The 26273-nt window shown below is 32.3% G+C and overlaps 1 protein-coding gene across 7 annotated transcripts in view; it reads left to right on the forward strand.

The window, feature by feature from the left end:
* Positions 1 to 26273, forward strand: part of AP5M1 (adaptor related protein complex 5 subunit mu 1) — a 37532-nt gene that overhangs the window by 615 nt on the left and 10644 nt on the right. Inside the window, exons 2-9 of one of the 7 annotated variants that reach the window (XR_014021631.1) lie at positions 3710 to 4355; positions 8697 to 8924; positions 10516 to 10655; positions 11155 to 11240; positions 11329 to 11447; positions 14588 to 14684; positions 17112 to 19475; positions 19612 to 24895. Coding sequence is in view for 3 of the 7 variants with exons in the window: in XM_081291524.1 (XP_081147650.1) it covers positions 3710 to 4355; positions 8697 to 8924; positions 10516 to 10655; positions 11155 to 11240; positions 11329 to 11447; positions 14588 to 14684; positions 17112 to 17194 (1399 nt within the window). In the remaining 4 variants the exon portion in view is untranslated. Of the gene's footprint in view, positions 1 to 3709; positions 4356 to 8696; positions 8925 to 10515; positions 10656 to 11154; positions 11241 to 11328; positions 11448 to 14587; positions 14685 to 17111; positions 24896 to 26273 lie in introns of those variants that run through there. The other 6 variants (XR_014021632.1, XM_081291526.1, XR_014021629.1 and 3 more) reach the window with 6 other exon arrangements.

A 26273-nucleotide genomic window follows, 5' to 3' on the forward strand; every position in this document is an offset into this window, starting at 1 on the left:
TTGATAAAATCAAGGACATTTTAACTCATTAGAAAAAAATCCTTGCTAAGCAGTATGACTTATTTTCATCTTATTTTGTTTCATTGCTGAACACATTGCTAGTTCCCGGTTGATGAAGAAAAGGAAGTATGAAGAATTGCATTCACTTTTTTCTTAGATCGTGTAAGCGATCTGGTCCCACTTTTACAACTCTCCATATTTTATCAAGATAGTTTTATGAAGAGAACTGTATACAATAATTCGTTGTAAAATGTTAGGGAAAGTAATCTGTTTCACCTTTTATTCTCGGTGACCACTTAGAGTTCTTTTTTGCTATTTATTCGTTCTTCCGTCTATAGTGACATAGACTGATGGAAATGAGATTGAGCCAGATAAAGAAGGATGTAATTTTAAAGTAATTGGCAATGTAGATATGAGACATTGCTTTTGCAGCCTAAACAATTTTTGTTACTGAGGGCATCAGAGTTGGAGTTTACCATTTTCTTTCCGAACACTTGGCTTACATTTATTGTTGTTGGACCTCAAACACAAGAAATTAGTACTCTTCTTTGGTCCATGGTTCAGCCTCATTATTCATCCAGGATATCTTCATTTTACTAATATATTCCCTTTGGTTACCTGTTTCTAACTGCCATTCTCCTGTTCCAGCAGGTAACTCTTACATGTTCTTATTATCCTTTTGTTTATATGTATTTGTCAAATTATATAATTAATTTTGCTTTAGATTTCCTTTTGTTGCATTTGTCAGACTTCCCAGTGCTTTTAGAAACATCATATTACTTTGTGTTCATTTAGAACTGCGCTATCCTATAGAATTTTTCTACTATTGATGGAAAGGGGAAATGTTCTAAACTTGTGTTGGCTAATATAGCCACATGCATGTATAGGTATTGAGCTTTTGAACTGTGGCTGATCTGAGAAACTCACTTGTTAATTTTGCTTAGTTTTAATATAAGTTTAAATAACTTCATGTGTTTAGTGTCTCTATTGTACCCTAGATTTAGGCTGTTGCTTCTACTTGCTCTGTAGTACTTGTTTACCTCCACATTTTACCTATCTCCTTTCCCTAGTGATAATCTGCAAAGTGGCTTCCAATTCATAGCCATCTGAACAATTCTCAAGTAGACATCATCAAACAGGTCCATAGTGCATACATATGCTGATTTTGAATAAATATTTCCAAATAATTAATTTGCTTCTCAAAATGCTAATTGCACCCATCGAGACTCACCAGTGATTAGTGAGGGTTCCTATATCTGTTCTTTCCTGACACATATTCTAATTGATTGACATTTCTTTGTGTAGCAATAATGGTTAGTCCTTTGGGTTTCCTCTTCTGTGAATAGCCTCATATATATCCCCTGTCCTTTTTTCCTTTGAAAGTTACTGTTTTTTTTTTCTGTTGATTTGTAGGAGTTTGCTATGTATTCTTGATACTAATTCATGTCATTGTTAGTATAGATTTTTAAATTTATCTTTTGTCAATTTAATGTTGTTCTTGGTTAAACAGATCACTAATTTTAATGCAGTTGGAGTAGTAAGCTCCTCAGGAATTTTTTGAACTATTTCTCTACCCTTATTTCCCAAAGATATCATTCCACATTATCTCCTGAATTTTGCAATTTTATCTCTTATATTTAGAAGTTTAATCCGTCTGTAGAACATCTTTAGAGATGGCAGGAATCCCATTTTATTTCTTTCTTATCATGGACCAGTTTACCTAACATCTTCAAAGCAGTATATCTTTTATTTGTTGAGTGATGAAATTACTAATAATAGTTATTATGTTCCCCCATAAAAACATTGGTCTATCTCAGTTCTTTTTGTCTTTCTTGTACCAGTACCATATTGTTTTTATGTCTGTGGCTTTGTAGTGTATTTTAATATAGAAGTGAAAGTTTTTACTGCTTAAGAAAATATGTTCCTTGAAGAAGTCATGCATAAAATGTTTTCTCAGTGTGCTCAGAATACTATTTTAGAAGAAACCTCAGATATATTTGATTGAGCTTCTCAACAACTCCATGGAAGCAGCAAAGTGACCAAATAATACATCAGTGACTTTAGTTCTCTATTATTTGAATGAATTGGTAACGTTTTATTATTCAGATTCCTGATCTGTGGGATTACTGTTAGGACTAAAGAGATATGCTTTGGCATATTATTAATTAGTACAACAAAGGATAATAACTATTGTTTAAGATTTAATAAGAAAAGTGATTTTTCGTCTATCTAACCATTTATTTCCCACAGCAAAAATTAGTTTTGATTCTGGAAAGGTTTGCTGTCCAGATAATAATTGTATCAGCTTAAGTCTGGCTTCAGTTGTTATTGTATCCCTAATTTTAGGGCCAATTAAGGTTTGAGTCATGTTTTACAAATAGCTCAGAATAAATTTGAAATGACAGGTCAAATAACCCAACAAAATATTTATTGAACACATAGAGAGACATGTGTAAGATCCCCTATTAACCATCTTTACATTCAGTCATGAAATTTTTACACTTAAAACCTTTGTCCTCTAGGTAAACAGAGAATAAGATGCATCACAAATGATATGCTGGCTGAATCTTCCCCTTCCTCAGTCAAGAAAATACATTATAATTTTAAAAAGTGAGGTTTGTTCATAAATGGTTAACTTTAAATGTAACCTTATTTTTCTTTTAAAAATTATTAGCAACATCAGAATTTTATTAGTGGAAAAAACTTTTATGTAAGTATGTTTTTGACTCTTGATTAAAAACTGCTGATTTTTGTCATCCTTTTATTTTTCTTGCTGGATTGAACCCAGGGCCTCACACTAGCATGTGATCTTCCACTGCGCTACACCCCCAAGCCTCCCATTTACTTTATAAATAAGAAAATAGGCATAGGAAAGTTAGATGATTTACTCAAAAGGCAGTAGCTAACAGACAGCTTCATTCTAGACTTTGAAGTGGAGCAGGAAAGAACAGGGAAAAAATACATTTTTTTTTAAACTAAGAAAATATGACTAACAGATTTCTATAAATGAGCAAAAACATCTTTTGTTCTGTTTCCTGAAAGAAGGAAAAAGAAAATAAATTACTAACTTACCATTTAACCCAGACGTGCAAACCATAAAGGAATATTCAGACTTCTTTTTTTAATAGTGTTTTCCAGAGCAATAGAGTTAAACTATTATTAATAAAAACAATGTTCCGTATTTTTAAAAAGTTTAGCAAGTAGACTCAGGGTGTTATTCACTATAGACTAAGCAGAATAGAACATTTCTTTAATCATATCATCTTAACTAGTGGATCCAAAATTTCAGAGGGTAAATTGAATCACTTCTTTAGTCCTACTCCTCTAGGATGGAATTAAAAAAAAATCCTATGAATGCCTAGAATGGTCTAGGTATATATACTCTGTCTACCAAGAAGGAATCTGAGTGCCTGACAAATTTTTGAATTAGAATTGGTGTACTTTACCTATTTAAAAAATTAAATAACTAAGCATTTTCAGTAATAGATGACACTTTATCATTTGGAACAACCTCAAATGTAAAACAGTTATTCTGATAGGAATTTAACATATGTTTTGGAGATTTTGGCTTTTATGGGTATGTATATTTGTTATTTTATGTTTTATTGTTATTCCTGTTTGCCTTGTGTTTTAGGGTTTTTTCTTAATTCCACCATTTTTATTTTATTTGAAAGAATCATTTATAATGTTTCTTGTTTTCCTAATGCAGACGTTATCCAACCGTTGAAAAGAGAGCCAAAGTATTCAATGGAGCAAGTTATGTGCCTATTCCTGAAGATGGTCCCTTTCTTAAAGCACTCCTTTTTGAACTTAGATTATTGGATGATGATAAGGACTTCGTAGAGCGTCGTGATAGTTGTACACACATCAATAAAACAACCATATATAGACTTTCAGTAGGAGGTGAAGAACTCTGGCCAGTGGTTGCTTTTCTGAAGAATGGCATGATATATGCTAGTGTTCCACTTGTTGAACAAACTCTCTCCCCTCATCCACCATTAATTAGCATCAGTGGAATTTCACAAGGCTTGGAACTTCTTTTTGGTATACAGGATTTTCTTCATTCTAGTCAAAAAAATGATACTGAACTAAATACAAAATTGAGCCAGTTGCCTAATTTGCTTCTTCAGGCTTGTCCATTTGGTACTTTATTAGATGCCAACTTACAGAATTCATTGGATAATATTAATTTTGCTTCCGTGTCTCAGCCACAGAAACAGCCAGCTTGGAAAGCTGGAACATACAAAGGAAAACCACAGGTTTCTGTTTCTATTACTGAAAAGGTAAAATCCATGCAATATGATAAACAGGATATAGCAGATACATGGCAAGTTGTTGGAGCAGTCATTTGCAAGGTGAGATTTTCTTGGGTATTTGCTTTATCATACCATTTAACATATATGGAGAAAGTAAAATTCTATTACTTGTATTTTACATTGTTAAGTGGTATCTTTGTTTTTTTTTTTAATCTTTAGGGTATAATTAGATGATAGACATATGAAATTTGATGTCATCTATTTACATTTTTACCAGTTATTTTAGTTACTTATAACTATGTGATGAATTGCCCCATTATTATCCTCATAGTTCCCGTGGGTCATAACTTCAGGAGTAGCTTAGCTGGGAACTTCTGTTTTGTTTTGTGGTGTTGGGGATTAGCTGGGAACTTCTAATGTAGAAGAAGTCAAGAGATAAGGGTCGAGATTTTGGTTGGGTCTATAGTCATTTGAAAGCTGGAACATGCAAGATGACTCACTCATATGGCTGGCAAATTAGTGCTGGTTATTGGAGGGAGGCTTCATTTCCTTTACATGTGAACCTTTAAACAGGCTGCTTAAGTGTCCTCACAATTTAGGGACTGGCTCCCCTTGAATCAAATGATATGAGAGAAAAAGATTGAATCAGAAGATAATTATTTTTATTACTTAGACTAGAAGATCACATGGTATCACTTCCACTATTTTCTGTTTGTTTAAAAGCAAGTCACTAAGTCTGATCATAAGAGGTATGGGATTTGTTCCACTTTTTGGAACAAAGAGAGAATTTGTGAACATATTTTAAAATTACCCTATTTTCCATTTTCTCTAACACATGAAATTGACTAATTCTCTGATATGATAGCTAAAATCATTTTGAAGTGCTCTTTTTTTATTAAACAAGTAACAGATCAGTATCAGATTCTGTGGTTTAAAGTTAGAAGATGGGGAAAGAATGGAAATATTAATAGAGTTAGCAAGTGGTTAATGCCATGTTGAATAATGACCAAAAATAAAAATCTTCCAAGTAAACTCTTATCAGTATGTATTAATAATTTTCTCAGATGTCTTTATTTCTCCATCATCCTTTAATGTTAAGTGGTTAGGTAGATCCTGTGGATAAAAGTAGATTTCAAGAACAGAGAATCAGAATAGTCCTGACAGGGAAATTGGGTATTTCTTTTCAGTTCCCTTTTAATCATAATGAAAGTAGCTCAGGAGAGTAAGACAGAGGGATTGCAAGTTCCAGATCATCCTCAGCAACTTAGTGAGGCCCTGAGCAACTTAGTGAGCAAGACCCTGTCTCAGAGTGAAAAATAAAAAGACTGGAGATGTAGCTCAGTAGTAAAAGTGTCCCTGGGTTAAATCCCCAGGACCATAAAAAAAAAAAAAAAAAGTGACTGAAAACTTTTGTCTATGTTAAATGTACTTCTATCAAGGTCAAAATATATTCATTCTCTTAGAAAGAACTATTGTAAATAGTCCTAAAATCACGGACTATGTCATTCATAAATCTTATAGTAGTCAAAAATCTTTTTTTTTTTTTTTTGGTTAGTTTGGTATAATGAAAATAGGATAATTCACCATTTCTGTTTTTTTCATCCTGTTTCAATAACCAAGGAATAAATTGTATATAATGAAATGCTAATTAATATAATAATATTTAAATGTCTCCACTGATTGATAAGCTGACCCTAGTAGATTGCTTATGGGGAAGTTTAAAGAAATATTTAAAGGAAGATTTTTATTATGAAGTCCATTATAAATGGAAATAACTATCCTTGTTTTATCTTAGTCTAGTAGAAAACCTGATGCACTGAAAGCCTGTTGTTCTAATTCTGAAGTTCTAATTCTTACTCTGCCACTATTTTTCTATGTATCTTCAGAAACGTCACACAGTTTTGTGAATCATTTGTCATTTTTAAAATGAGACAAGCACTTATATGCCTTCTGTTTTTAAAACATGTATTTTTAAAATTCACATTTATATAAGCCTGACTGATTTAAAGGGTAGTACACACATCCCTTTTAGAATGGACATCCTGCTGGGGATATAGCTCAGTTGGTAAAGTGCTTGCCTCACATGCACAAGGCCCTGGGTTCAATCCCCAGTACCACCACCCAAAAAAAAAAAAAGATGTTCAGTTAGAATGGACATCCTCATCCTATAGTAAATGACTGATAATCTGGTCTTTTAAGTGCTTGAAGAGTGGATAATTCGTTGGAGGTTTTTATAAGATGCTGGTTCTCTGACCTCTTTAAGGGTGTTAGACTGCTACAGGATAATTTAATAATCAAAAACTGAACATAATTTAAATAGTACTTTTTAATCAAATGTTTTTTTTATTATCTTCATAAATATCCATCAAAAACCACAACTACTTTTTATTCTTATTAGCTTACATATAGAGAATAAAGAAGCAGATAATTTCAAAGTGGAAACACTGGGGAAACTGAGTTGTAGCTCAGTGGTAGAGCAGTTGCCTAGCATGCATGAAGCCCTGGATTCAAGCCTCAGCACTAAAGGAGGAAAAAGAATTAAAACAGTAACATTTTTAAGCATTTTAGTAAGATTATTTAGCATTTCTGTTTTTAATTGAGTTTGACATAATTGTAATTGTTACCAAAAGACCTTTATAAGGCACTCATTCTAATACTATTCATAATGCCTGCTTTCTCTCTTAAGTATAATACTTAAATATAACAGGTACACTAATGAATTCACTTATTGTTAGGTATAGCATTAGAAAAGAAATATATTAGTATTTTTTAAAGTAGGGTCAATAATTAGAAAAAGATATAAACTCATAAACATTTTTTAGTATTTCCTATGCATAGTAGTGGGGTTGGCACTAGAGATAAAAATATTATTTTCAAAGAACTAGCTTCAAAGGGGAAACAAAGAGGTACAGAGAAATACCTATTGTCGGTAGATAATTAATACATGGTGCAGATGGTGTATATGATAGTGCATTTGGAACTAAGCATTTTGCCTGCTGAGTTCCACTAACTCTCAAAATATTGTGTACATCTAGCCAAAAAAAGATATTAATATGGCCTTTCCCCCCGCCCCCATACTAGGGATTGAACCCAGGGGCACTTAATGCTGAGCTACATCCCTAGCCCTTTTTATTTTTTACTTTGGGACAGAGTCTCAGTAAGTTGCTTAGGGCCTCCCTAAGTTGCTGAGCCTGGCTTTGAATTTGTGATCCTCTTGCGTCAGTGTCCAGAGGCTCTGGGATAATAGGTATGTGCTGTGCCACTGTGCCTGGCTCAATATGGTTTAATTAGCCAGTGTGTACTATAAGATATCTAGAAATACAGATATTAGTGCTTATTCAAGTATGAGAGGAGCTTGGGAAATACAAGTCTTCCTCTGGTTGCAACCTTCCAGAAAGAGTAACAGTTTCATTCTGGAGACTAGAATAAGTAGAGAAACCAGAATTCACAGAGAAGTCTTAGAGCTTCTTAGAAGTCACAATCTGTTACAACCCCAAAGTGGAACTCATGAAAAGATCTGTGAATGTGCTACAGCTGGTGTTCAGGGAGAGGTCTGTGAAACTGTCATATCTGGTTTCCACGACCTCCTAAGAATAATGGCTTTCCTTTCCCTTCTTTCTTCTGTGTGTCTCATTACTAACTCCCACTGATAGTCTAACCCAAGTCATGTATGGAAGAAGGTTCTAGGCATCTACATGGCAGAGGTGGGCTGTAGACGTGATGATTCAGAATGTAAGGCATCATACAAAATATGAAATGAGCTAGACATGAAGAGTTAAAGTTTATAGTAAGAAAAAAAAACATTTTAACTGAAGGAAACAGCACATGCAATGGTACATATGAAGGTATGACAATATGAATTATTCAGGGAAATGCAAGAATCCTCTATGTCTACAACAGAGTTCATAGGGTGGAAAATGATTAAAGAGTTAGACAGGGACCAAACAATGAAACATTTTGAGCATGGATACAATATAATAAAAATTGTGGTTCATTAAGATAGCTCTGACATTAATGGAAGATGGATTGATGACAGGAAAACAAATGGATACATTTTTAGAGGTATAACAAATTGAAGCCCTGAACAAATATGATTACAAAAGGAATGTAGAGTAGTGAATAGATTCAACATTTTTCCCCATACCAGGAAAGGCATCCAGGGCTTTGTGCATGATGTTAAGCAAGTATTCTACATCCCCATCCTTTTAACATTTCTTTCTCAGAGATATAGTGATAAGCAGAGGGGTATATGAAGGCTCTCTTGGTACCTGACTATAGCATCTTACAAGTATCAGAAAACAGAAAGCAAATAGATTAGTTCCTGCAGAAAAAAAAGTTAGTTTAGTTGGGGGAAATTACTTTGATAAATTCAGAAAAGCCTCAAATAGAAGGTGTATGTTTTCAATATCTTGGTAATATCCATTTCTGCTTGTATTACAGTGTGATTTAGAAGGAATCATGCCAAATGTCACCATCAGCTTGAACCTCCCCACCAATGGATCTCCACTTCAAGATATTCTAGTTCATCCTTGTGTGACTTCTCTTGATTCTGCCATTCTGACCTCTAGCAGCATTGACGCAGTGGATGATTCTGCGTTTAGTGGGCCTTACAAATTTCCATTCACTCCACCTTTAGAGTCATTCAATTTATGCTACTATACTTCCCAGGTAAATAATCTTGGAAAAGTTTGAGACTTTCCTGATCTTTTTAAATATTATTGATAAGCAATCATTTGTACATTTGATCCAAACAAGAATTTTTCAGAAGTTATTTACCAGACAATAATTGAGAGATGAAGATGAAGATTCATTTCTTCAAATAGACTACCTGTTAATCTCTGGTGTCTGTAACAACATTAAAAAGCTTTCAGAGTCAACAATTTTTTACTTTTTTAGTAAGTTCTAATTAGTTATATGTGACAGTAGAATGCATTTTGACACAACATATATAAATAGAATATAACTTCTCATTCTTCTAGTAGTACATAATGTGGAATTACACTGGTCGTGTAGTCATATATGCACATAGGGTAATAATGTCCAATTCATTCTACTGTTCTTCTTACCTCCATTACCCGCCCCCCATTTACTCCCCTCTGCTTAATCCCTAGCTACCTCACCTTTATTGTGAATTAGCATTCACATCTCAATACATTCAGCCTTTGGTTTGGGGGGATTGGCTTAACTTTGCTTAACGTGATATTCTCCATTTACCTGCAAATGCCACAGTTACATTCTTCTTGTAAGAAGCCACATTTTCTTTATCCATTCTTCTGTTGATGGGGAAATTTTTTTATTATTATTCCTAAGAGGAAGTCCACACTCACAGAATAGATTTTGATATGATTTAGTCATGTTTTACATGTAACTGATAAATGGCAGAACTTTAATTTAAACCCAGGTTTTTCAGAATCCCAAAGTCCAACCTGTTTTTTACTATAATGTGCCATTTGTTTCTGCCCTAGTTATCAATCAGTATGTTAGTAGACCTTAGTTAGGAAAAATTATTTTGAGAAGACAATAGGCAGTCTTCATTGTCATTCAAGAAAAGAGGTAGACCCAGACCATATTGGATATGAAAAATTAAAATCACTTTATACCAAAAGTCCACATTGTCTTATCTCTGCTTCTGTCTCCTCTTTCAACTCTCTATGCTTGCATAAGATTTTAAAGCTCTAAGATCTACATTATATAAACAGAGTCTCTATGTCTTATTTCTGATCTACTAATAGGAATGATTGGCTTACCCCAGGCTACAAATTTTTTCCCCTTTAGTCAGTTATTGATGACCAGTCAAGCTACTTCTGAGTTACTCCTGAGTTGAGGAACGTGGGAAGAATGCAGTAATACAGATGGAACATCAGGAACTATGGGCAGGGCAGCAGTTATCAGTATGTCTAGTACATGTTCTGTGCTCTAGGTCAAATAATTTGGAGAGGAGAATATGGAAGAGCAAGAGGAGGAAGAATATATTGTACCCCTTTATAAGGCATCTTTTCTCGTCTGGGAACAGAAAGGGGTAGAAGAATCTCTGTCCTTTTATAGACCCATTATTGCTATTGTCAAAACAGTTGGAGTAACTCACTCTGTATCATAGACAGATCTGTATATAATGATTACGTTTGTATATGTGTGTGTATATATGCACATTCACATAATGTAATGTGTATAATATACATAAGAACTCCCTCCCCCATTCCCATTAGTATTTTAGACCCATTAACCTGAGAATTTCATAAAAATTTATGTTTGTTTTCAGGTCCCTGTACCACCAATTTGGGGTTTCTATCAAATGAAAGAAGAAGAAATACAACTAAAAATAAAAGTTAATTTAAAACTTCATGAAAGTGTGAAAAATAATTTTGAATTCTGTGAAGCTCATATACCTTTTTACAATAGGTAGGGATAAATAACATGATGTTGTGATGTCTGCCTTCTGTAGTAGATTCCCACTGTCCCCTAATTGTGTTTAGCAAATTGTATTTGCTTTTTACCTTATTTTTTCAAGAACTAAATAATTTTGTTACTCAAATGAATGCTGATTCTGAACCAAAACATAATCATAAAAATAGATACCTTTAAATGTGTCTTTACATTTGTAGTTAAACTTGTTAGTAAATTATAAAGAAACCAGTTAACCCCCTTGAAGATTATTTACTACTGGCTTTATTTCTAGCAATTTCACTGAACTTTGCATACAAGTCAATAGCAATGAAATGTATATCATAAGTGTCTATGCAGTTTCTAGTATTTTCTGAGGTACTTATTATTCTGTTTTATTCTACAAACTTGAATTCATATCTGCCTTTTTGCTGTCTTTGTATTAAGTAACAGTAACAAGATTTGATTTAAAGCTGTTATATTTGTGATTTTTTTTTTCTATTTTCTCTTTGTAAAGAGGTCCAATTACACAATTAGAATACAAAGTTAGTTTTGGCCAGCTTGAAGTATTTCGAGAGAAAAGCTTACTGATCTGGATTATTGGTGAGCAAGATTTTGTTTGTTGATCTTTTTTCCCTTTCATTTGCTATAGGCTCTACTTTTTTAAAAAATAGTTGATTTGTGTTTTTAGGCCAGAAGTTCCCCAAATCAATGGAAATTAGTCTTTCTGGAACTATAACCTTTGGAGCCAAGAGCCATGACAAACAACCATTTGACCAGATTTGTATTGGAGATACAGCATATGTAAAGGTAAACATATTTGCATGGTTCACTACATCAGAACTTCTTCCTTTGTTTCTAAATTGCATTTACCTAGTTGATTTTTAATGTTTTACACCAAATTGTTTTTAATTCTGTGCTTTTTGACTGCCTTAGTGCTTTTTTAGATTCTGTTTTATTCTTTTTGGTTAGTACTAGTCATTTTTCTATTTTGATTAATATAAATTTTAAGGGAGAACATTAAATATACTTAAATACCCCAACTTAACTAAGATCATTAAATACATCTAAATAACCCAACTTAAACTACCCAGCATTTAATCATCAAATTAAAAATTTATTTATGAAAAATGTCAAATGTAGTCTTTATGGATTTTTCAATAATGCACATCAATTAACTGCTTTTGGTGTTTGAAGGAAGAAGTGAGCCTTTCTGGCCAAGGTGGTCAAGGGAAAGTAGAGTTAAAGCAAACTCTGAGGTCTAGTTAAGCATGAATAAAGAGACTTGAAGATTGACTGCATTTATTTAATTTAAAAAGACTTAAAGGGGTGAAGAATAAGAAAGACACACTTAGGATCAAGTGCTAAGTGTATCATACTGTATAAGACTGTCTGCATAATTTAGGCTTGAAATGTAGAAGGTGTGACTCTTTTATAAAAACTTTGGATTTTTTTTTAATAGAGGAGTGGTTTGTACAAAGTGATACTTTGTGAATATTAATCTGCAATGAATGTGAAGGAAATAAGTGAGAAAAAATAAGGACATCAAAAATATTTTATAGCTACATTAATGTGGCACATGAAAGGTACTAAGTTGATGTTGAACTAGTGTTGTATCAGTAGAAAGAAAAAGAATGGGCTACTCTAAGCCATACTGATTATAAAATCTCAGTCACTAATATAGAGACAAGAAAAAATAACAAGTCAAAAGATGGTGTTATGGGCTGGGACTGTGGCTCAGCGGTAGCTCACTTGCCTGGCATGTGTGAGGCACTGGGTTCAATTCTCAGCACCACGTATAAATAAATTTAAAAAATAAATAAAGATCTATCAACAACTAAGAAAAAAAAATTTTAAAAAAAAGATGGTGTTATTCAAAAAAGTATGTCATTTAAACCAGACTTGAACCTTCAAGAGGGCAGTGACTATATGAATTTCATTTAGCCATTGTTTTATCCCTAAGACCTAATCCATTATCTACCAATAAATATTTCTGAATGGGTGAATATACATGAATTAAAGTATTGATATTGAAAACATTGGGAAAGAGTGAGCTTTATATATATGATACTGGATAATAGCAACATATCTTAATTCAAGTGTCCAGTGGATAGCTAAAAACCTAAAACTTGATTTCTCAAGGAAAAGCTCAGCTGCATATAAGGATTTAGGAGTTACCTACAGAGAAGAAATAGTTGAAGTAATGGAAATGATTAAGATTAGAAAAAAATAAGAAAAATGGTAAAGATTCAGAAAAACCATTGAGGAAAATTAATGGAGTGATTAAAAAGGTAACAAGAAAGTAAAATGCTATCAAAGGAGATTGAAATCTGACCATAAAGGCAATTAGAGGAATTGGTGATGAAATCAGAAATATATTGGCAATAATTTGGGGTTTTTTCCCCATGTTGTCTTCAACTACATCTATTAGCATTGTTTCAAAGATTATTATAAAAGATCCTAATTTTTCAGAAAAAAAAATATGTGGGGTATTACCACATTGCATGTTCTTCAAAGGTAGATATTATCATTTTTCTGTTAATTTCCATCACTTAACCACTTTCCAATTCATATTTATTTTCAGTGAATGAACTGAATGTGTTTTATGTTATCTTAGTCAAGTGGAAGTCAACCTTGTCATACATAACTTCCAGCATTCAGAATTAGGCATAAACCCTGTACTCTCAAAAATTATTTGAGGGGCTGGGGTTGTGGCTCAGTGGTAGAGCGCTCACCTCGCATGTGAGAGGCCCTGGGATCAATCCTCAGCACCACATAAATAAATTATTAAAATAGAGATATTGTGTTCAATTACAACTAAAAAATACATATAAAAATTATTTGAGTTGTAGCAGGAATAATATGTTAAGATTTAAAAATAACATCCTATGCATGTGATCAATAAGTTCAGCAATTAAAGAAGAAACTTGAAAAATGTGAGAAATTTACAGGGAAGAAAGGAAAAAAAATCAATATAAGGTAGAGCTTTTGCCTATCACACATGAGATCCTGGGTTTGATCCCCAGCACTGCCAAAAATAAAAGCATAGAAAAGATAACATGGTATTGCAAAATCAGGATCATTTAACAGCAAAGATGAAGAGAACCACAGCAAAAGGAGACTAGAACTATGTAAGATATAAACCTTTTCCTGTGAATGTGATTTTGATTCAGGCATCCTATCTTCAAAGAAGCTACTGCCTCACTCTATTATAGTACAGTATAATAATTGGCATTTACAGTGATAACCTCACATTATCAATGAAATTAGGAACTATTGATTACATTTTGTAAGTTTTTTTTTATGTGAGGGAAGGGAAAATTTCTAAGCTCAATTCTGTAAGAGTTAAATTTCAGTTTCTTAGAAAATTAAGTAGTGCAGCCCATTCTCTCCAAAGACCAGATAAGCTAATGTTTCTGTTTTAGTAATTACATTCTTATTTCACTAAAAGGTATATATATTCCCACCTATAAAAGAATTATGATGTAAAATATATCACAATCACATGGCCCTTGGGATAGAAGAGAGTATGTAGTTTACTAGACAACCTAGCAGAAGGAACATCTGCTTTTGTAGTCAGCCACATCTGAGGTCAGATGCCAGTTCTGCTGCTTACATATTGGGATATTAATTGCTTTCATCTCAGAACCTCAGTTCCCTTATTTGTAAAATGATACTGTATGGATTAGAGTCCATATTGGTGAAGTGCCTGGTTTGTGTTAAGCACTTTATAATGGAAGCCTTACAAAGAAATGGCTTCAGAGCAAAGGAAAGAGAGTATGTGTGTACATATTTAAACATATGTATACTCATAATTGAAGTTCAATATTTTATGATTTTTATTTTATGAACTGTGTGAGATGAATTTTTTAAAGTTATATCAAGAGAAAAAAATGTGATCATCATTTTTACCAACTAATCACTTCAGTTTAGTACATTTCTCTTCCTAGCTTCATTTTAGCATCTTAGATTACACACTTACCGGATGTTATGCGGATCAACATTCAGTTCAAGTTTTCGCATCAGGAAAACCAAAAATAAGTTCATGTAAGTTGTACAGATTCAAACTAACTTAATGAGACTTAAATGGTGGTGTGTTGTTATTACCTAAGGTAAAATTAAAATATAACAGAATTTAGAAATTGGAGAATAATCCCAATTTGTAAAAATTTTGACTTTATACACCCCAGCATAACACTTTCTGAACTTTGTATGGCCCTCAGTCTTTTCCAGTTTAAAATAGGATCTGGAATAGCAAGGATTAAGATGGGATGGGCTTTATTATAAAATCAGATTTGCTTTGTTCTGGTTATAATAAACTCTTATTTAAAGGTGGTTCACAAGGTTACATACTTTGGTATTGGACAAACAAGGATTCAAGCTATGGCTCCAACATTTTATTGACTGTGTTGCTTCAGTGAACTTCCTGAAGTTTTCGTTTCCTTATCTTTAAAGTGGAAATAAATTACCTTAGAATTGTTATGAGGTTTAAGTAAGATTATACTGATCAAGCACTTAGCATATAATATAGATTCAATAGATGATAAGTATGATTATTACTTAAAAACTTAAATAATTTTTAGCAAATATTATAATCAATAAACACTATTTCCCACCTTCTCTAGTCTACCACTAGGCAAGTTGTAAAGATGATTTACTGTCTTCAATGGATTTACTGGTTGTGAAATATGTATATGTATATATATCTTATACATACATATATGTATACTTTATATGAAAACATAGCTAGACAAAAAGAAATTTATAAATGAATTCAAAATTATTTCATTCAGATCAAATACACGTGGCTGATATAGAAAAGTAGCTAGAATGAGGTATAATTAGATAAAGTTAAGGAGAACCTTTTGCCTTATAGATTGAGGAGAATAAAGCTATCATATGTATATATTTAGATAACAATGATGCTAATTTATAATAATTATCTCTGTATTTAAATAAATATTTTTTAAACTAAGAATTAAGGTCCCTAAAATAAAAAGAATAGGACAAGACTTTGTATTTGAATATTTCAAAAGAATTAAAGAACTTGGAACTATGGAATCTAAGCAATTTCTTGTGAATTTCAGAAACATTCTATCTAGTAAAACCAGAAAAAGCTCATTTCTCACCTCCCTGGGGTTTCCCTCATTTTTTCATCAGTTTTGTTGTTGTTGTTTGTATTTTTTAAATGAATTCATAGAAGAGTATTCATAGTGCATTTATGTTTTATGAAAGCATAATATTGGACAACCAGTCTCTTTGTCTAAGTACAAACAGACCGATGTTTTAAAATATTTATGAGAAATATATTGTCTTTTAATAATTAGAACATTTTAAGTATTTTGTCAGTATTAACTAAACATGTAACTTTCAGAGAGCATAATACAGAATAAGTTTCACTAATACACCTGCTTATTAATGCAAAATATTGAAAGAGCTCATTTTAAATGGATCATTACAACTAGTCTTTATTTCCTAACTCTGGTTATTTCAGACAGTGACAGCCAATTTGTGCAGCCATGTGAAAACTTTATTTTGCCATCATCTTGTCAATAAAGTCTATATTCACAATTAACAGCTTTGTTCTGAAAATAGTATAGTAATAATGCTAATTTCATTAATAACTAATATTTTTTATTTACTAGGTGCTCCGCATAGTTTCTATTTTATGTGTACTAACTCATTACTCCTCACAGCATCCTATATAGAGTTATCTCCATTTTACAGATAAGGACACTGATGAAACAGAGGGTCACGTAGCTAGTAATGATGGCAGAACTGAGGATCAAACTATTCTTTGCATTATTAAGAAGAAACGTAGAAAAGGCTGAATTAAATAATTAGTGGTATACATATACACAACAATAATAATTTGCCTGAGACTAAATCCAAAGAAGCATTACTATCTCAATTCCACATCTCAGCAAAGTTTAGTTCAAAGAGATTGCCATTTGACTAAAGTTGCAAAGCTATTTACATTTGATCAGAACTATAATGAAAACCCAGCAAAGCCACTTTTTTTATCATGTTGCTAGAAAGTTGATTGTTGGTTTACATCTTTGACACTTTGAATGAATAAAGAATAAGATGACCAGAATCAGGACAGTGGTGAAGAAGTTAGAGAAGGGAAACCAACAAAAAAATTAAATATTTTACAATTAATGATTCATAAGAAATAGTATTTAGGAGAAATGTGAGGAAAAAATTTACAGACTTGGCATCAATAAGAGATATTTTATGTAAGCTCAAAGATGGATTGTTCAAAGATTTAAAGAGCTTACATTTTTTAAGTGGTAAAAATTAATAATAAAGCCTTGATAAAATAAAATTAAAATGAATATTTCAAAGGATTACCATGAAATGATTGCACTCAACAATGTCAAAAAATCATGACTTTGCTCTCCTGTTTTTTTGCTAAGATGAAATACTTTATTTATTTATTTATTTATTTGTTTGTTTGTTTTCCTTTTTTAGACCGGAAACTAGTGTCTTCTGATTATTACATCTGGAATTCTAAAGCCCCTGCTCCAGTAACCTATGGATCATTATTACTGTGATTTTTTTAATATTTAAATGGGATTTATACAATAGTAACACAGCATAAATGAAATCATAGTTTTTATATCTATTGTGTATTCATATAACCTGTAAGTGAAAAAATCTGAAGGATTTTAATTATAAAATATTCATATTTGACATTTTTTAATCTGATATAGTTTGAAAGAATGTCATAATATGATATTTTTGTCATATAACATTATTATAATATATTGCATAATATGTTATATATCATAGCATTAATATATAATTATATATTATAGTATATCATTATTGTTATATAATATTATTGTTGTAAAGGCTAATATCTGCTGTGTTTGTTACCCTTTCATTTTCTGTCACTGTGATTCAGAACACAAAAATTCGTGATTCACTCTGACTTATTGAAGACTCATCCTGGGTCAACATGCCGTACCTGTTCCTTCCCACCCCTATAGCAGATAACTGCTAATCAATCACAACCCTCTTCCTACTGTGAGCCTTCCTGGGTAAGAGCTCAGGCTTCTCAGTGCAGAGCTTCAGGCAGCCAGTCCAATGGTTTGCACCTGACATGCAAGATAACTATTTGTTCTTTCAAACCTAAGTAGTAAGCCAGGCATGGTGGGACTCACCTGTAATCCCAAAGACTTGAGAGACTGAGGCAAGAGGATCATGAGTTTGAGTCCAGTCTTAGCAATCTAGAGCAACTCTGTCTTAAAATAAAACAGAATGGGGATGTAGCTCAGTAGTAGAGTGTCCCTGGGTTCGATCCCCAATACAAAAAAAATAAAAATACTTATCTCCCAGTACGTTGTGCTGGTATAGAATATCAGCAACCAAATTAGAAACAACTATAAATCTCTTGAAAAATCAGCCAATGTAGACAAAGGAGACTTGCTTAAATAGTAACCTGTTCTTAATCAGAACTATCCCATTGACTAATAAAGAATCTGCATAATTCTATTTATTCCCTGTTCTAGAGTTTATTTTTAAGTAAGCTTGTTAATCTGCCATAATAACATTTTGCTTAGGCTGTCTATAGGCATATTTTAAAAAATAAAGATGGGTGGGATACCTGCAGAATAATGTAATGTTTTGCAATTATATAATGTCTTCAGCCAATTTCTGAAGATAAAGGTAGATATAATATTGCTTTTTCCTTGTTTTACTAAATTAAAATCCATTAATGAATAAATTCATGTAAAAATTCAAAAACCTTTCTGTGGGTAGAGTATTATTTACTCTTATTCTTACATAATAGTATATTTTCTTTAAATTTGTCTTTCTAATTTTCTTATTATAATTTTTTTTATTTTTTCAGAAACCATTAGCCATATTCTTTATTCTCTACCTGTTTCTATAATTAGATGTCACATTCTGTTTTCAGAGCAGTTCATTGTCAAGTTGGACTCCAAGTGACCAAGAAAAAAGTAATCTCAAGATCCTAAGAACTTAGTTAATGTCAAAGTTCTTTTACAGAATAGAATTTAAAGGCATTATAAAAAATATGCATTACAGATTAACATTCAATTCAACTATATTCTGGGTTCTGTTTTTTAATGAATCGTCTCAGAAAAGGCTTAGAAAAAGCTGCTAACTCCTCAAAAGAGAGCTATAATAATTTGAAGGGATAGTGCATATGAACTTAGGATTTGAAGTTTGATTTTTTAATTAAGGTCAATCCTACTCATTATAAACCCTCAATTTCTGCAAAGCATTATCATACATAAAGTTCTATGTTCAAAATTATCCCAAGTAACAAAGAAGAATAACTGTCTGACCAGGACTTTAACTTATTATTGTAGCTTAATCATAGATAATCAGTAGTAAAAACTTTCCTTTTGAAAGAACATTTCCCCATAAGTTATTTATGTCTCTTCAACTCAAGGCTTAATGTTGTACTTGTGCTAATAGAGCCATTTGGAAATTTCGATTATTCAAATGCTTATTAGCAAAGTACACTAAGGTAGGCAAGAGGCATTTATCTAGTGAGTAGGCAGAGATTCAACATAATAATTCCTTAAGCAAAACTTTCTTCGTGAACAAATTAGAAAAACCAATAGACTTTGATTTGACATATATATAAAACTAAGGAAAATCTGAGGAGTACTGGAAAAGTATAGAGATGATGGAGAACCCCATGCCATCTGTTGCCATTCCATTCCAGCAAGACTACAGAACTAAACCAACTCATGTTTTCATCCCTTCAAGATCAGCTGGACACACTATGATGCTTTTGATTTTGTCTAGGAACCTGTCACTTCAGGATAATTTCTGAAGACAAAGTCTGTTTCCCGTTTGGTAGGTGACCTGTTTAATGTTTTCCCTGTGTCTGGGAACTCCTTAGTGTAATTAGCGACCTTTGAACTCCGCAACTAATCCTGAGCTATTTTGTATTCCTTACTCATCTTTAAGGCTGGACCTTTCTTTTCTTCAGAGTCCGCTGCCACAATTAAAGAAGAAACAGCTGCATTTCAAAGGGATTCCGATTCCAGAAGCTTAATCGTGATTGACATGTTCTTATTCTAAGCTATAAGACACTCTAAGAGTCCTTTCTTGGGTTAAAACTTCAATCATTTTCTAAAAAATTATCTCACTACGGATTTTATTCATTTTCTTTGATAACTATTCTTTGCATTTTTTAACTCGAAAGATGCTTTGCATTTGCAGTGAATATGAGCAACTACTTCTAGTGAAAGATTTGGATGGTGTCAGTCCTGCTCTAGATGGAAAATTTCTAAATTCCCTTTTAGTGCCAAAATATGATTATGAAATCTGATGTCTATCAGATGGGTAATTATTCTTCCCTAAATCCCAAAGGCAAAAGGAAAAATAGCTAAATTTCTGAAAATGAACTCCAGAAAAGATGGTTCGTGATTTTGGTAAAAACTTTTCTTACTAAACAATATTTTAAAACTTTTTAAAGTCAGCAATATTGAAGTTAGGCAATATCCTGGTGGTATTTTATACTTTTAAAATAATCAACTCAAGTTTGAAGTAAATAGGCTCATCAGGAATTCTTATGAGAATGTTTTTTTTATTTTTATTAAACTTTCTGCCTAATAAAATATTTAAAATTTTTCATGACAACTCAATACTTCCACTATATTTAAATTATTATAGTTTTATACATTGTGTGATTTAAGATTTTTAACAGCAGACATTGTGCATAGTAAAAAAGTGTTAATATTTGTCTTCTCATTTTGGTTTTAGTATTTTTAATACTTCATGTACATTCATAGATTTCTCTGCTACCACTGGGAAGTAGGTAGGTGGAATTATCCAAAACCTTCAGGGACTGCTGCCACAGCAGAATAGTTGTTCCTAAGACAAAGGTCAAAAAAGGGATGTTAATAAACAGTCCTCAGGTTTAAGGGACTTTTTTAGGATTACATCTTAAATTCCAACAAATCAGATTTAGGAGTTACTGAAAGTGAAATTGATCCATCCCTCATCCAAACTTTGCAATACTTTCCTGTTCTGACATCATTTAGATAGTTAGCTGTATTATCAGATTAGAAACCATTGTACCAGGCTGCTGAAAGGAAAAGGAGGCAAAAAGCTAAACATGGGATGAATTCTGAACCTTTTAACCTGGCTGAAGTATGTTGGTCCCTGTTATGCAAATACCTTCAATCCTCTGCTAAGTTCAGTGGAAATAATTTTCTTGAATGACAGGTTTATTCAGCAAGGATTCAGTTGGTGATTAATCCCCCTTTGATCTAGGGTATTTCACTTAACTACCAGTTACCTCGTTCTGACAAAGTGCAACTGAGATTAGGGAGATCACTAGAACACTACCAGGGTGTGCGTTTATTCTCTATAACCTTTTAAAGCAAGGGCCAAGAATGCAATTTATTTTCAGTATTTGAAGATGTAAAGTCCTGTCTGCTAAGTTAGAAAGTCAATTGAATACCAAATGAAGTTTATTTCTTACGTAATAGAACAAACATTTCTTTTTGCTTTACCTAACAATGATATTAGGAAGCATAGGCTTTGAAGAAAGAAGAAACAAAGAATACATTCCAAGTATAGCTTTTTATTTTGTTTCATGTATTAAGAGTGTATACTTACTGGCCCTGAGATAACTTAAAAATCAAAGGAGTGGCAACAACTGCAGTTGGGAAAATGCTTCTTTTTCCTTAAACTACATAGTTTCTCACCCCTCCCATCACCTCCACCACCACTAGAAAATGTCATGGTATGTGGTGAAGAAATCCAGTTGGGGAAAACATGTTGTAATACATAGATCCATCTTAAGACTGCTGATTTGAAAGCTATCCTTATTAACTTTTCCTTCCTTTAGGAGAGTTTGTTATATTCCAATTTTAAAAATTGCATTCATTTTCAGAATTTTTTTTTCAAAAAGAAAGGTAAATAATATTGCCAAAATACTATATATTAATTATTTTAAATGTTTTCTGCCTTTTTCTCATTTTTCTGGACACCTCTTCTCTCACAAATGTAAACTTTGAAATATTCTCTGAAATTTGACAAAAAAGTGTCAGATTTTTCATGCTATGTTTCTCAATTCACTTTTTAAAATTATTATTAACATTAGTATTTTTTTGCAAGATGTTAAATTAGAGGATTTACCGAAGTATATTACAAGACCTTTAAATGTATTTATGTATTTTATAACAAATTTATTTTTAAGGATTAAATTTTTACTAATGATAAATTTTGTTTTTATAAATAAAGCAGTTTTAGAAATGTTTTATAATTGCTCATCATCCTAATAGCAATTTGCTATACAAGTTGTATTCAGACTGCTTCTTAACACTTTTTTTTTTAGTTTAAACCTTTTTGTGTTCTAATTTATAAATTGAAATGATGCAAGAAAAAAATCTATATCTAAGTTTATGCCAAACCAACTTTCTCTAGTTTCAATTTAATAACCAGTTTCTAAATACCTTTTGGTAGCAAGTTATTGAATCACAACAAAATTGGGGATCAGAAAAAATAATAAGATGGCATTAGGAATACAGGATCCCATGACTTTGTTTCTGAGAAACAAGTTTTTAATAATTAACTATTTCATGCTCTAAGTATCTAGTTAATAAAATGTTGCAGTGTATTTTAAAATATGCCTTCATAGAATATATTTATGTACACATATATGTATGAGTGTATGTATTTATATAATGCATTCAATGCTAGTGTGTCTGAGTTGGCAGGTTTCCCTGTGAAACATTTCGATGTTATGTCAGAAGAAGAAACATATTTTAAAGTAAAATATCTAAATATCTTCCCAAACACAATTTTAGTTAATTAATGAAGGGATTTCATTAATTAACTAAAATTTCATTAAAATGAAAATTGTCAAGGATCTCATGAGATTAGTCTTACAAATTGGTTAAAACTCTTAAGAGCTAAAAGCTTTTCAACTAGCTTCTAATTTTCCTCATCAACTGTTTATTATAGAGTTAATATTATTGTCCATATATTGCTTGGAGCAAAAAAAATTGGCATGAGTATCTCACTGGTGTCCTGCCTTGTAAGCAGGTTACTTTGGAATCTAGGTTGATTTCTCTAAGGACCTGTCTAATCTATGTAATTGACGTCAGTGTAGTGGCAGAACACATGCACAAGCATTTACAGATTGATGAATGTGCACGAATGGAAACTACCTGCTGCCATTTTTCCAGTAGGAAGTGAAAATCTGCATGTTGAATAATGCATTAAACATTTAAATGCTGGGGCTGTGGCTCAGGCTCAGTGATAGAGCGCTTGCCTAGCATTCATGAAGCACTGGGTTCAAGCCTCAGAACCATGTAAAAATAAAACAAAGCCATTCTGTCCATCTACAACTAGAAAAAATTTTTTAAAAAATTTTAAAAGTCAAACTGTATGCTTCCTTTATATGAACTTCTTTTAAATGATGGTTTCTCTAAAAACTTATTTAGTAAATACATAATGATGAAAATGTTCAAATTATTTTATCCCTCTTAAAATGTTTACCTTTTCCTTCAAGGGACTTGAGTGCCCTCTGCAGGTTATAAAGAGATAATTAATGACTATCTATTTTTGAGCCTAGATTTTTTTTCCTTTCAAAATTGCAGAGCCCATTATGTCTAATCTCAAAGCAAGCATGATCCAATTTATATTGTTAACCCTTAATTTGCCAGGGATTGAAGGAGGAGTTTCTTTTCTGTACATGTTTTGTTGTGTTTAGTGTAAATGTGATTCTTGTGAGCTTTCCATGTCACTTAACTAGGGTCCTATAAATATTTGATGATAACACATATTCTCTCACAGAAAGAAGATTGGGAAAATATTTAGGTACTTTGAAATGTTTTAAAGATTTTGAGGCTAGTTTATTTCTTGTTGCATTTGGAATAGTGTACATTGGAATAAGCCTTGCTTTGTCCACATGCATCATGTAAAATTATGTGAGACTTCAGTTTCTTGATTGGGTTTATGAGTGATGATTGTGTTCAGGCTTAAAAAAACATCTTAAAACATCTTATTTTTTTTAAAGGATGGAACAGATAGCACCTCAATATTATTGTTGGTATTATTGTCCACCAACTAGAAAGAATATTTATATTTGAAGAGCAAAAAGCAACATTTTCATCACCATAGTGTGGAAGTACATGAGTCATTCATGTCTGTGAAACCCATACTTTCTCAATGGGAGTAGCAGATTTGTTTCTAAAGGACATAGAAATTCATTTGTATACAAAACTAGAACTGGAGTGCTGGTGGCACTTCTGATTCAATTAACTTACTTGGTGAAGCTGCCAGGGAAACTAAATATGATGAGAACAAGAGGAATGACTGGATCAAATTAATAGAAATAGATCTTTTTGCAAGCAGCGTAATGATTCTGATCATCAACCTTGAAAAGTAAATTAGAACAAGCAAATTACTGTTGAAAAATTCTTTTAGCACTCTGCTGTTGCTACACAGCTAGTCATGGCTCAGCCTGGGGCAGGGAAAAAAATGCACTCAGTTTTGGTTGACAAAGGAAACATTATTAAACTGAGTGTTTACATTGTGTTTATTGAAGTGTTCAAAGAATATTTGTGGCATCTTCAAGCAACCTGCTGCTCTCCAGACTATTATAGTGCATGAGTAATAATAAAAATGAGTCACTTGTACACTTTAAATAAGTGCCTTAAACTTGTTTTTCAACTATCTCCAAAATATTTTAAGTTTCAAACTAAATAGTGCTTTCTCTTCTAAAGATTTTTTTTTAATTTTTTAAATTTTTTTTTTAGTTTTCGGCGGACACAGCATCTTTGTATGTGGAGCAGAGGGTCGAACCTGGGCCGCACGCATGCCAGGCGAGCGCGCTACCACTTGAGCCATATCCCCAGCCCCTCTAAAGATTTTTTTTTCTCTAGAAATTGAGCCAATTTTTTAAAAACATTCATTTCTTTGAATTTTTCTTGAATATACCTTCCAGTTACTTCTACATCCTTTGTGTAACTTTTCTCCCAGGATCTACAATGCATAAGAAATAATCCTATTCCTTAATATGCTAAGAATCACAAAAACTAAAAGCAATTGTGAAATTACTGACTAGTGTCCAATTGAGTATATAATATGTGCATTAAAAAGATATCTGATTAGGGTCATAACTTTTGAGAGCTACAATTACCTTAATCTACCTCAAAAATATTAAATTGAGAATGGAAAAGATAGTTACTAACAAGCCTGCCCATCTGACATTTAAAAGTTATATATATATATATATAAGTTTTCGGTGGACACAACATCTTTATGTGGTGCTGAGGATCGAACCCGGGCCGCACGCATGCCAGGCGAGCATGCTACCACTTGAGGCACATCCCCAGCCCTTAAAAGTTTAATAGATCTTTATTATTTATACTGGGAAAATAGGAAAGTAATTAAAAACCTAGAAAGAATTTTAGTTTTTATCTTTCTAAAGAGATCCATTGAAATCATTTTTATATTTTAGAAATAGTAGAAGCATGGTACTTAACAGGGATTAAAGTACTTTATTTTTATTGACCAGCAGCCCCGAGTACAAAAAAAAATTAATCTCAGGTATTATTGAATATGTTAAGTGTTCTGAATTCCCTTATGAGCTAATTTTTGAGAAACTATTTTCTTATATTCACCATGGGACAAATTGTCATTCTTTATTTCAACTGCTTATCACAGTTACCAAAGATTATCCCACACTATAAATTCTTAAGAACTTCCTAATCAGACATTTAATTATATGCCATTTCTATAATGTAGTTTCAGGGCATCTTATATTTATTATTTTGATGTGCAGAATCAATAAAAAATATTTCTTTATCCATAATCATCTAAGAAAAATCTTTTTCGAATCTAAAAGTACATGCCAGTCCTCTGCTTTTGCTAAGGCAATAACCAGTCGAAGTGGTCAACAATGTTTATACCTTCTTAACTGATTAATCAGTTTGGATTTTGTTGTTGTTCTGTTTGTTTGTTTGTTTGTTTTAGTGGGGGTAGGGGAGTGCTGAGAATCAAACCCAGGGCCTTGCACCTGCTAAGCATGTGCTCTACCACTGAGCTATACTCCCAGCCCAGAGAATTAAGGTATTAAGGGCATATTGCTAGTGATAAATTAATCAAAAATAAATTAATTCCCTTATGCATATTTAAAGAGCACATGCCACTTATAGTATTCAATATAGAAGGCCCAAACACAAACAAGTTATGGCTTAGAATTAAAACTGCTGATCTAGTTGAAATGGAGGTCTTAATTTAGTCATTAAAAATTCATAATGTTATACTTTTGTTGTGCTATTATTATATACCACTCCAGAACTAGACACAAAGACAAAAAATAGTCCCAAATTTTGAACAATATATTATAACTTCTGCAGTGTATTGGCATTGTAATAATGGAAAACTACTTCTCTTCATTAATACACAAACTGTCCAAAAAGGTGATGATTGAAGCTTTACACCACGTAGATGAAGGACATCTCAGGGCAACATATCTATAGATATCACTGACAAACAGAATCACAGAAACCTGAACATCTGGTGTAACAGAACAACAAAAGAGGTTATGTTTACGCAAAACCTTTTTGCCTCCAAATATTCGGGGTTTGGATATATAAGAAGAATATATATTTCTAAGGAAAGCAAGTA

Source organism: Spermophilus citellus, assembly GCF_964194105.1.
Source record: "Spermophilus citellus genome assembly, chromosome: 4".
NCBI classification, from domain to species: Eukaryota; Metazoa; Chordata; class Mammalia; order Rodentia; family Sciuridae; genus Spermophilus; species Spermophilus citellus.